A 13,454-nucleotide genomic window follows, 5' to 3' on the forward strand; every position below is an offset into this window, starting at 1 on the left:
AGTCTAGGTTGAAGATGAGTTTCCCTTCTAGTATAATCCTGATCTTCTTTTCAAGTACGCTTCCCATGCACTTTCCATGCGCGAAAGCATCTGGTTTTCATAGGTCATTTTAAAATCACCTTTTCCCTCTATTTCCTCGATCATTCTTTTTGGAAAAATCTATGGTTTACAAATTGGTCACATTAAAGTGCCACATATGTGACCCAACTGTACATGGATTTCTTCACTTTCGACATCATTGATTGGCCACTTAGGAAGCAGAGTTTCATATCCGCCAATCAGATGACAGGATCGATAAATCAGTGCGATCAACAGAGTGGCTCAGATTTTAAATTTGTAGCCTGAGGCGAATAGCATACAACCCGAAGTCGCATACTTCCGAGATCTTTAGCTGCGATTATTTCAACGATTTTTAAGCACTTCACAGCAGAGGTAAAACGTGTTTAAAGAAGTGGACCCCTAAATAATGTTTTTCCCTTGGTCTAGGCCTAGGCTACATTAGAAAAAGATATTAGTTTAGCAACCGCCTTACGTTAGGGCTTAATTACTGTACTGTACTGTACTGTGTAGGCTTAGGCCTATTTAAACGTTAGGGGACAAACTAAAACGAATGACAGCGAATGACAGAATGACAATTGACTTTGTACAGGGTTAATTATCATTTGCGAATGACAGCGAATGACAGCGAATGACAACGAATGACAACGAAGGACAGTGTTGAGAAAAGATATGATTAACGGAGTGGAGTAAATCCGGTTATTGGTTTTCTGCGCGAAAATGATTTGAGGAAAATCGCATGTTACGTGGTTGCAGGGTTTTGGTGTAATTTACGGATACTAACCACAGGGAAAGTTTTTGTGTGAGAATGCGCTTGAGTGCTGTGCTTTTTACCTCTGTAGATTTATACAGAAAGATAACTGAAGCCGTTTCAAGATTATAATTGTTATTTTCTAACAATTAATATCGGAAAAATGACGTTAAATTTACTTTTAAAAATCAGACTTACAATTTCGCTTACTATAAGGTGCGTTTTTATTTTGTCCGTACTTTACTAGATCTAGATACCCACGAAGTCTGAACTGTGATATCCGGTTGAAGCAAATGTCTGTGCTGTCATTACTGTCATTCGTTTTAGTCAACGCAATTTTTTAGTGTGTACAACATATTGTCATTCGTTATGTGTAACGCAATTGTCATTCGTTTTAGAAACACCCAACGTTAGGCGATGTCCGACTAATGTCAGGATAAGTAAACGCTAAAGACTAGAGTAAATGATGTTAAACTATCGAGTACCCGAACGGAGTAACCTTACCTACGCTAGGCCAAATATTAAAATTAGGGCCACTACCCCAGTAAATTTACTGTTTAATACTCATGCAAATTACGGTAGCAAATCTAATGCAATAGGCTAGGCCTAGGCCTAATTCGGTTGGCCAGTGCCATTCCACCAAAGGTACAGTATATACAGCCATAGCTACATACCGCCATGCCATTCCGCAATTGGTTTCGATACTTTCCGCCATGGGTACATGATTTTAGGAATGGATTTGACACAAGAATGTATCTGCAAAACTGTTTTTGATTCGCGTGGAAGGATAGTTACAGTTACACTGTCTTCAATTGTGATGGTTGGCTGGATAGTATGAATTGTAGTTATTAGACAAGATTGGGGAATAGATACACAATATTTAATGTACATGTTGATTGAATAGTATTAATTGTATTAGTTCGTAAGTGTCGATACAATGTCTTCAAATATAATTATATAGTTGCAGACCTGTCAACCTGTTGACCCCAAAATAGGGAGAATAACATTTTTCAGGGCCAAAAATCCGGGAGAATAGGTGGGAAATAGGGAGGTTGGTATTTTTCAACTAAAATTATATAAATACTCCTAAATAAATAGTCGATAGTACCGCTCATGTATATATAACTGGACATGTGTACGCGCACAGGATTGTATTAAGACGTATAAACAAGTACAAACGCGTAGAAAATCGTTGACAAACAAATTGCCGCGTAGACACCTCGTATAATCCCTGTACGAGTTTATACGCAGGTTATGCTATTGTGCTCAATGAATAGGGATTAAAGATGCCGAAAGAATAAGTGAGAGGTTTGAAACAGCCGTTTCTTAAATCGTAGTTTAAGACGTGATATTCACCTAGCATCGAAGAGGATGCAGGTAAAGTGTGTGCTGGCATAGAAGTTAACTGTTTTTTGTCGTATACATGTAGCCTACATGCGAACTGCACACATTAGGTATGCCGCATGTACAAACAAGTGACAACTTGTGTTTTATTAATCTTGTGCACCATGGCATATGCACAGTGCACGCCTTACTACTGTACTGCATTCAGGACTCGACCAAGGCCAACCAACGTACAATAACGACGTGGGCGAAGTCTGAGAACTGACAAGGCAGCCTGATATTGGTTGAGAGTCCCGCACAGCACTGTGTCAGTCGTAACGTGTTTGTAAACAATCAATCTATTTTTAGATTACACTTATTACGCGATAGGCATAGGACTAACTGTTGGCTATTTTCAGAAAATTTCGCAAGTGATGAAACATTAAAAAACCGGGAGAATAGAATATGAAACCGGGAGATTCGGGTAAAAACTGGGAGTCTCCTGGTAAAACCGGGAGAGTTGACAGGTCTGTAGTTGGTTGAATAAACCAAATTAATTTGGGTTGATTGTTTATTAAAAAGACCAATTCTGATTGTTGGTTTAAATGGGCCTTGGCCTAGGTATTGAAAAGTGAAGCAATATCACAGTGCATAAAGGCCTACAATGCACCCACAATAATGTGCTAGCCTCTTTCTGACATACAAAGTGCTTTACTGCCATTTGAGTAACATGGCAGAATGGCACAGCTCCCCAATGGTTCTATTCTAATTTCTTTTTATCTTTTGTGCAAATTACATGATGTGATTCAACAGGAGTCTAAATACATTTTTTTTTTCACCATTGACACCATTTTTTAAATACCGAAGACCTGCTATTTGAAGTATCAGTCTACAAATACATTTTAGAAATACAGCCTAGGCCTAGTGTTCATGTTCATTTTCAATTGTTGAACACCTGCCTTCATCTACAGTAGCCCAGACCTGATGTTGCTTTGCACATACAAACAAAGTCAGAACCAGCTCTGTAACAATGAAATGAAGTTACTCCTGTGTTACAATGAAGCCATTGTTGTGGGATATACTTACTGTGCAATGTGTGCAAGTTTACTTATATGTACATACTGTATTGTAGAATTTGTAGTCATATTGTTTTGTGATTGGATTCTAAAATGCTTTGATGTATAATATGCTGAAAGATACGATTAGCAACAAACCAATCTTGAGCATGACAACTTTGACAAGGCTAACAAATTCATTGACATCAGTACCTATGTGAGGACAGTTACAGTGTCTATGACAAGCCTACGTTCCATTCTCCTTTGACAATTTTGCAGATATAAAATTTATATAAATATATATTACATTTCCCCTTACAGTCATGTGCCCCAGTTCATGAAAGGAAAAACTGCTACCTGAGTCTAAGAGGAAATCTATGTTGGAAGTAAACTAGCTGTGGGATGGATTCCCCTCGGAGATTAATGGATTCCCCTCGGAGATTAATGGATTCCCCGCGGAGATTAATGGATTCCCCGCGGAGATTGTCTGCTCGTTTGAGTGCATCAGGAAAAGGATTGAAAGGTAAGTGCTGTACTGTAAACTTCCCTTGAGCCCAGTTGAGAGGGGTAGGGGAGGAGAGTGTGGTATGTTAAAAATTAACAAATAAATGCTGAAGCTACTTTGTAACCAAGTTACTCTATGCCAAGGTCAGAGACAAAAAACGTACTTAGAGACTGTCAAATTCACATTAACTCACAAATATACTAAATGTACCTCAGAACAACATTGGAGAGATACGTATCTTTACTACCTACTTCCTCTAACAACGAACATTACCGTGCTCGTAGCATCGCCACGTTACTGTACTTTACCACCCTACTAACTGATACTTGTCATAACATGTAAGTGATTCTTATTTCATAATGTTATACTGTACTCAGGACGACTCAGTTCCGGATCGAAGAGCAACCAGCCAGGGAAAGACACCATCAAACGAGACTTGGAAAAGTTCCTCCAACAGAAGGTCATTCACAGCAACAAGTTTTACAGGAAACGGGAAAAGATCGTGACCGAAATATTTTCATCGGAGAGAAGATACCAGGAACAACTGCAAGTAGTTGTAGACGTAAGCATGCGTACTCAGTACAATCTTGATGTTGTCCATCTTACAATGATCATTTGTTATGTGTTCCTGATATGTACAGAAATTGAGTTTCTTCCTGTAGAACTGCAAGCCTCAAAAATCAAAACCAAGGATTAGTCCTCTTGGGGGGGGGGGGTTTGCCCGGGGGCAATGAAGATAAAATACTTAGTGTCTGACACTGCACTAACACGGACCTACAGTTTATACTCAGGAATGCTTTCTTGTTAGACAACACAAAATGCAATACCAAGAACAATCCCCGCCCCGCCATTCCCCACTCCTCCCCACCCCCCACCAGATACAGTAATCTATGCAGTTGGTGTTCTTTTTGCCGTCCAAACAAGGATCTACATTCATGACAGCTTTCTCTCCTCTTGCACAGTTGTTTATGACGCCACTTCGGGCTCGAGGGATTCTCCCCGATCAAGTTTTCAGGAACATCTTTGGTGATTTGACGGCCATCCAGTCTGTCAACAAGGAGCTCCTTGCACACATGGAAGAGACTAGCATTGGCACGGCGTTTCTCCAGCTAGCTCCCTACATGCGGCTGTATTGCACCTACGCAAACGACTTTGACAGAGCGATGCTGACTCTACAGGTAGGACCTTACTGTATGTAAACGCCACTATAAGGCGACGGTTCGCAAAGTATGAGAGCCCCACCTCTACAGGTGGGACGTTACTGTACGTAAACGCCACTATGAGGGGATGGTCCGCAAAGTATGGGTACCCCACCTCTACAGGTGAAATGTCACTGTTCGTAAACCTCGCTATAAGGGGATGGTCCGCAAAGTGTGAGAGCCCCACCTCTACAGGTGGGACGTTACTGTACGTAAACGCCACTATAAGGGGATGGTCCGCAAAGTGTGAGAGCCCCACCCCTACAGGTGGGACCTTACTGTATGTAAATGCCACTATAAGGAGATGGTCTGCAAAGTATGGGAGCCCCACCTCTACAGGTGGGACCTTACTGTATGTAAACGCCACCATAAGGCGACGGTCCGCAAAGCATGAGAGCCCCACCCGAAAAATAATTTACATTTGTTTCTGCTCCAAAGTCATGGAATTCCCTTCCAAATTATCTAAAATGCATACCGGATAAATCACCGTTCATGGCTAAGCTGAAAATGTACCTCTTCATTAGGTATTTTTGCTGATGTTTTTGTTTTGTTTTTGTTGTTATCTGTATAGCGCTTTTGACAACTTTTGCTTATAATTGGGTGCCTTATAAGTGTTTGGTATTGTTATTATTATTACATTTAATTGGAAATTTATTAAGTTGTTGCTTTTTTTAACATCAAGTCCATATTTCCAGCTAACTTTTATGCATTCAGAGCATGGCTTCTTGAAGGGTTGGGGGAGTTTGGTTGGGTTGTGACTCTTGTCATAGGGGAATGTCCTTACATGTGAGCGTTAAAGTTTGCGTGCATTACCGCTTCTGTGGAAGTACAGGGAAGTCTTAGGTAATGAGATGATCTAGTTATATTGTCATGTCAATGCAAAAGGTCCTTTGACAATAAAGTTAATACTGGATTATCAGGAACCCTGGATAAATATGGGCTCCTGTTTCTGAAAATTTCTGTAGTACAGCCGTTGTTTTCAAATTCTGAAACCAAATACCGTTTGTTTTGTTGTTGCCACTACAAAGCACTAGGCTTGTTGCGATATCACATTTTCCACATCAAAATGTCATATTGTTTTTGTTTGTTTTCCCCACCCACGAAATGATGTCGCGACATATCGTAAAATAAGCCACGCCCATTTGTAAACTCAACAAGATCCAGTCACATTGAGCCACCCCTGACACATGCACTTGAATATTATCAATCAGTTGCGAGGATGAGGCTTTCTCTTCCCAGTTTAGAAGAAACTTAACCTCTGTGGTAGAAGACTGTGTAGACACACACAGTGTCCACCGTCTGCAGGCTCACACTGCACGGTACTGTAAGGTAGTACGGAATTTATCTCGTAGAAGTCTCATCAGCAATTTATTTTTCTTCAGGAGTGGGAGAGGAAGACGTCGGAATTCTCCAAATTTCTCCAGGAGCAGGAGGGTAAGGAAGCTTGTCGTTCCCTCGCATTGCCGGCGTTTCTGATCACACCAGTACAAAGAGTTCCAAGGTAAGAACCTCATAGAGATTGTCGTCTTAAAGGGTGGGAAGACTCACGCACAAAGAAACGTCTCATGCTGGTGATCTGACCTAGTTTCGACTGAGGTGTAACAGAAGTGTTAAACACCACCATTGATCCCAGAAAATACACACACAGCTTGCTACCTTCGGTAATTAGACACTAGTAGCTACGGTCAATACCCACAACACAGTGTACATAGCAGGCTCAGCCATCGATGGACATCTCAGGTCCAGCTAAATATAACAAGGTATCACGTTTCATTACTGTCTGCATTTTGTAGCAACACGAACAAAACGTCACTTGCAAGCAACAGAAAGTTAACTTTTTCAGATGGCCGCACGCGGTTTGGGGCGAGTCTTCAATGCCTTTAAAGCCGGACCCACTGTCGACCTGACTCGACTAGACTGCTCCGACATGGAAAATTGATAATAAATGTCGAACAGTGTGTGTGCGTGTTTTCAAGACAAGCACCCATTGAGATTTTGTCCAATTATATTCTCACCAGCTCCAGCATTAAATGTGAGAATACGCTATAGTCATGTGGAATATTGATTGTGTCATGTACCCTAAAACAAATTTGTAACCCATATCAAATTGTAGGTCAAAAGCATTAAAGTGAAGAAAAGAAAGGGGAGAAAAAGAGACATTTTACTGTCATCGGGCAAAGTCTATGACATCACACCTGTTTGCTTCAAGTTTACTTCTGCTATAAACTGTGACAATTTCCACTACCAATATCTCAAAGACACATTGTGCCAGTATTGCATGTTTAAGTTCACAAGGATGGTTAATGAATGTTCTTCTTCAAAATTTAAAAAATCAATCTTCCTCTGGACTGTTCCTTTGAGGTTGGTGTCGTTTAATTTATTAATAATAGTTTTTATTTATTTTATCCTGAACACGGCAGGTAATATACTACCGTACCAGGCATATGTATAGTTACAAAAAATTGGGCACTTGTAATTAAAGAGAACTTTACTGACAGTGTTTGTTCAATACATAAAAATGTGAGTCCCACCAATTTTATAGTATCTCAATTTTGTCCTGCAAATATTTTAATGTTTATAAAAGCATGTTCCAATGCCATTAGAGAGGAAACGTGGCATGTTGTATAAATGAGAGACTTTTCCTGATTTTTTCTTTTGTCTCCGTAGATACAAACTCCTGTTAGAACAACTGGTTGATCACACACCTCCTAGCTTTGAGGACTACAAGAATATTAAAGGTAAGCTAGATATGAACTTAAAAGGGACATTTTTTTAATCGTTTTGGTCAGCAGTTATACGGAATGTGCTAGATAATACTCAAACTTAGTTAGCCATTGATCAAATCATCAAACCTTCCAGGTATTTTCACTGAATGAAAGTACATCACAGGGTTAACAAATACATACACGTTTGAACATTTCATTGCCCATGCATTGTTGATATCAGTATTACTCAAACGTTAAAAAGCAGACTGAAAGTGTGATAGAACACAAGTTGACTAGTCAAGCTAATGATCAAACATTGCAACAGAATTGAGTTTAAAGTTAACATTTCAAGGTTAACAGTCACTTATCAAGGCCATTTTCACACAAACTTTTAACGTCAAACAGTTAACCTTGGGGTCATTGGTAACTTGTCAGACACACAGACACGTGCAGACAATTAAAACATTTGCTCCCGGGACACTACAGCGTGCCCAGGTCGATGTGTCCCCTGGGGGACTTCCCAAAGGGTACAGTTGCTATAGCCACAAACCAGCACATGCAACTATATTAACATGTCACTTCCCAAGTCCCCATTTACTGTATACACCTGGTTTAAAGAGAGGCAATGGAGATAAAGTGCATTGCCCAAATGACACAACGAAACGATCTGGCCAGGACTCAAACCTACCATCCTTAGGTCCACCGCCTTAGCCATATCACCACGGCACCCTCCTTTCGAACATTTCGTTGCGCATGCACTTTCCATATCAGTATTATTCCAATGTTTGAATGGGCAGATGTTTACTTCTTAATCTAACCAGAGGCTGCACAGATGATGGGGGAAGTCGCTCTAGGCATCAACGAGTACATCAGAGAAAATGAGAACTTGGAGAAGATGCTCAGCATCCAACAGAGATTGACAGGAGTCGACACTCCGAGGATATTGGTCCCCGGAAGAAAGTTCATCCGTGAGGGTCCTCTAATGAAGGTACCAGCCCACCCACCGATTATCTGACTTATTTCTGGAAAAAGTATTTTTCATTTTTTTTTTTTTTTTTTGTAAAGGTTGATTGCATCTCTTTCCTCCTCAAATCATAATTTTTTTTTTTTTTTTTTAAATCAAATCAAAACAACCTCAATAATTGAAGCTGGAGGGAAATACCAGTGATCTGGGGGTGCCCTCCCACCACCACCAGTGACATAGCTTACAATAAAAGTGAGGAGTCCCTCCCCCCCCCCACCCCCTATTCATATATTAATTATTGAAAGGGCCTTATAGTGAAGAACATGCTTGAATGAAAATGAAAATTTTATGCTGTCACTGCTGTGCTTGATGATAGAGAGTTAGTTGCTTTACATTTTACAATAACCTAACAATATACCTATACAGCCTCTGAAGAAGATAGGATCGAAATATCAGGCCAAACTAACTTTTACACAAACAATATACCTTGTTATACTTATAGTAAGTATCCTATCATTATTTTTAGGAGGCTAGTGGGGGACCCCCTACTTACTGCCTCTGGTCACCAGAGGAACAAACTTTGGTCGACAGCAGATGTCAACAATTTCTGTATCTTTCATCTACTTCGCAGGTCTCCAGGAAAGGTTTTGGTTCCCGCGAGCGGATGTTCTTTCTCTTCTCCGATATGCTCATCTACGCCAAGCCGAACGTTACGATAGAGAGACCGCTGTCGCCAAAGACCTATCTCTGTCGTCAAGTCATCCCATTGGGACTCTGCGACGTTCAACTGGTCCTCGGGGAGAAGCGGGCCGTGGAGACCGGAGCATTGTTTAAGGTAGGAGGTGTTCCTAAGGGCATCAGTAGTCCCCCCTCCCCCTCCCCCCCAAAAGGTGCAAGAATCATGGTTACCACCGTGTAGTCTAAAAATGGGAAAGAAGGGAAAAGGATAAAACTCTTGCTTTTATGCTTTTATCTTTCTTTTGGGGCGGGGGGGGGGCATGAGGGGAGGACAGTTCACCATGTAGGACTTAACAAGTAAATGTTGGACATATTTCTCCTTTAATGCCAATTTCCAGGAATTAAATTTTCTTTGACTTATAATTTTAAAGTTGAAGGAGATATGCCATGTAATAAATTCTTTTTGTCCCCTTTGATAATGGGATGCAGAAAATGGTTATGTGATATTTATAATTTGAAATTCTGCAACAATATTATCACTTTAATACTCAGTTCACAATGAATGTAAAAAATTTGTTTTCAAATGTTGGCATTACTTGGACATTCTCATGTAGGCAAGCGGTCCCAGAATACTCGACCATTAAGTGAACAAACCGTCTGGTAGCAGTTTTTAATTTTGTGTGTGCAACCAATTCTAACTTTGAGAGCCTCCTGTTAGCGTACACGCTTGACGTTCGGTCAATTCTGCAATGGTGTTTGATCTGATGGATTCTATTCTGCCCTCTCAATTACCAAGGTGTAATGTGTACCCTGTGAGGTAACTTGTTCACATAATAGAGTCTGCCTGATATTTGACTCCCCCCCCCCATTTGGATGTCGGATTGTCCCCTATGTGGAGGCGTAGTGGTTAAGGCAGTGGACTTGTGATCTAAGGATTGCAGGTTCGAGTCCTGGCCAGATCATTGCGTTGTGTCCTTGGGGCAAGGCACTTTATCTCCATTGCCTCTCTTCTTCCAGGTGTATTAAAGGCGACTTGCGAGGTAACTTGTAAATATAGTTGCGTGCACCGGTTTGTGGCTGCACCCTATGGGAATTCCCACGGGGGACACGTGGCTGTGGTGCACTGTGGTGCCCCAGGAGAGATTGTTTGAATTGTGCACACTTTGGTGTGTAGGTGTGACAAGTTACCAATGACCAGGGTTAAGTAATAAAAGTCGTGTGAGAGGGCCTTGGCCCTAAACAAGACTGTAAACCTAACATAATAATATAATATACTACAACTAACTGGAGAGCTATATATATATATATGTTATCTTACAGCTGCAGTATGGAGATGAACACCTCTTAATGTATTCAGCCAATCACCAGGAGGCCCTCGCTTGGATCGACGCCCTCAAAGGGGCCATCGACACCCACGTCAGCGAAACGTCCTCTCTGCAGAGAACCTCCGATGTCGCCACGGAAACAATCTCACAAACTCTCTCACCAAAGACACCCTCCACACCTTTTCCATACTCGTTACGCCCAAGACCGAGGTCCAAAGTCTTCGACGACATCATGGTACGTTGAAAAGAACAAGATTGCTCATTATGCTTGAGTTTTTATGATTGTTAAAACTGAAATAAACTGACATTTTAATCCATTAGCCCTTGCGGGCTTCTCCCACACTTGTGGTCGCTTAAGCGTTGTAAAAAATGACTGCTTATGATTATTGTTATTATTATTGTTCTATGCATTTCAACGTTTGATCCTCTCACTCACTAATGTAATGCTCACAGAACACTCCGAGATCGCAGCCCGATTGCCTCTACCCGATGAGAACTAAGAGCGTCCCGGCATCGAAAGGAATGTCACTTCCAGTCGACACGGCTGCAGGATACCCTACCATCAGCTACAGTCCTCCCAAAGATAGGAAAACTTCAAAATCGAGAAAGCGGTCTCGGATGGAGAGATCGTTCTCGCCATTTGCCAGGAAAAAGGGAAGGAAATGTAAGAGGTATAATAAGAGGAAGAGGTTGGAGCATGGGCCTCTACCACTCAAGAGAGAGGTAAGTGACCTTGGAGGGGTCATCTCTGTCGGCGTTAAATAATTTTTGACTAATCACAGAATATCAGCAATTTTAGTATTCAATTTTCAGGATCCTTCAATTGCTGATAGTTTTCAAAAGGTACAACCTTTATTTTATGCCGCTCCTACTCTTTGGAACTCACTTCCACTGCACATCAAGTCGGCACCCACCATTAACATTTTCAAAAACAGACTCAAAACTTATCTATTTTTGACTGCCTTCCCTGAACACAAGCGCCACTGAGCATTGGTTTTCCTCTGGATATTGGCGCTATATAACTTTGCATTTATTATGATTATTATATTCACTGACTCTTCAAATTTGATAAATAAATGTAGGGAGAAAAAAAAATATGTAGGGGGGAAAAAAAAAAATATGTGTGTTGAAATTTGCCCATGAGTGACCATAATTTGAATTTATAAGCATATTTGGAGTCAATAACAATCAACATTTAACATATTGCAGGTTAACAGTATTACATTAAGTAGCAGTTTATACTGTATGTGTAAGGTCTTTCTCTTTTCGTCTCTTTAAACCCGTTAATTCACATTAATACCACATGTGAATAGATACCATATGTGAATAGATAGGTCTATATTATGATTTTCCCCCAAAACAACCGGTTTTTCATTCAACTTTACAAAGTTGTACCATCTTCAATCGCCAGAACGTTGAAAACACGCCCTCGGTGTACCACGATGCCCTGTCCGATCTACCCGACGGAGACACGACGCACGATTTTACATTCCACACCATCCTGGAAGAGAAAGAATCTCTGCCGACTCTGAAACGGGACAACGCTCGGCGTAGATCATACAGGAACTACGAAGACGGGGAAGAGGTCTCGAAGAGCCTCGGCTCGAGTTACGCAGAGCAGAACTCTTCGTGTGTTATTCTCTGACAAGAGTCTACTTGCCCGATAAAATTCAGTCAGTCGTCCAGGGAATGCTTTCTTTCGGATATTAGTGGAGATTTCGTGTGGACCCATTTTCCAATTGTGTGTATGTTTACGGGTGAGATTTAACCAAAAACAATTATTTAAATTGGACAATTAAATATGTATCGTATAAGCCCTTTAAAATAACAACAATGGCTATGTCTTGTCTGATATAGGTTTAAAGGTATTTGTATATATATTTTTTATTATTTGAAGTTCTTTATAATTTTTGGGGAAATACTTGTTCCTTGCTTACAAGTTTTGTGGCCATTTGCACTTTATACTTCCTAAAAACCTGTAGGCATATTGGGGTGTGAGAGGGGGGGGGGGGGGTGGGAAGAAGGTGTTTGCCATGAAAATTACCCTGATTGGCAATTAATCATGTTGGCATGTCAAAGCTAAATCTAACGCTCATCGGGTTAAAAAATGTTCCCTGAAAAATAAAGTACTAGTGCCCCCAAATCGATAATTGTTTGGGCTCTGACCCTCGCCTTGAATGCCTAGGTGCAAAATGATTTTAAAATTTGTTAATTTATTTGCACAAAGCTGGCTTTGACAAAACGGATATACCTATCTTGAGCACTTCGTTATCTTTTGAAGTCCCGTTGAAAAGCATAATCATGATCACGTAAGCAACAATGAGGAACAGAATTCCTCCGCTTTGCTTGATTTTTGTTTACAAAAAAATATATATAAATATATTAAAGACTAAATAAACTGTAAACGCTTGAGTTTGAAACAAAAAATAATAGCTGTGCTCAAAACTAATACATATGACTCTCTTTGATTTTGAATTTTTTTTTCTCTCATTTTTTTTCTATATTTCATTCAATCTCCGACTGTTTACAAATGTATTAAAAATGAAAATGTAGCGGCTCGTAGTTTGTAAGAAAGACATCAAAATAAGTCAGTTATTTAAAGTTAAGTTTTCAAATTATGTAATAATCACTATCTATGCACCAAAATTTTGGTATTCCACCCGACATCAATATGCTACCGAACGAATGTATTGTTTTTTAATTAGTACAGTAGATCTAATTTTATGATGATTTTCCAGAGTTTTTCAACATTCCTCGACATGTGGCTTATAAGATCATGTGTATTGTCTTTTCTATTAAACAGGATTAAAATAAAAAGAGTGTCTTTTGATTGGATAATACTGTTTCATGCATCTTGTGTTTAAATTATCAATATTCTTGTTAAATGCTGAA

The 13,454-nt window shown here is 40.1% G+C and overlaps 1 protein-coding gene across 1 annotated transcript; it reads left to right on the forward strand.

The window, feature by feature from the left end:
- The first annotated feature begins 274 nt into the window (after nt 1-274).
- LOC139969692 (rho guanine nucleotide exchange factor 39-like) lies at nt 275-13,218 on the forward strand. The gene is made up of 11 exons (XM_071974840.1): nt 275-432; nt 3,508-3,709; nt 4,069-4,253; nt 4,654-4,869; nt 6,273-6,391; nt 7,558-7,628; nt 8,417-8,583; nt 9,191-9,394; nt 10,558-10,797; nt 11,016-11,285; nt 11,974-13,218. The coding sequence occupies exons 2-11, from the start codon at nt 3,589-3,591 to the stop codon at nt 12,205-12,207; spliced, it is 1,827 nt and encodes a 608-aa protein (XP_071830941.1). The 5' UTR covers nt 275-432; nt 3,508-3,588; the 3' UTR covers nt 12,208-13,218.
- The last annotated feature ends 236 nt before the right edge of the window (nt 13,219-13,454 follow it).

Source organism: Apostichopus japonicus, chromosome 7 (genome assembly GCF_037975245.1).
Source record: "Apostichopus japonicus isolate 1M-3 chromosome 7, ASM3797524v1, whole genome shotgun sequence".
NCBI lineage: Eukaryota > Metazoa > Echinodermata > Holothuroidea > Aspidochirotida > Stichopodidae > Apostichopus > Apostichopus japonicus.

Coding starts and splice junctions, on each gene's coding strand:
- LOC139969692 (XM_071974840.1), top strand. CDS start 3,589: ATGGATTCCCCTCGGAGATTAATGGATTCCCCTCGGAGATTAATGGAT. Junction 6,392..7,557: donor CCAGTACAAAGAGTTCCAAG/GTAAGAACCTCA, acceptor TTGTCTCCGTAG/ATACAAACTCCTGTTAGAAC. Junction 7,629..8,416: donor GGACTACAAGAATATTAAAG/GTAAGCTAGATA, acceptor TAATCTAACCAG/AGGCTGCACAGATGATGGGG.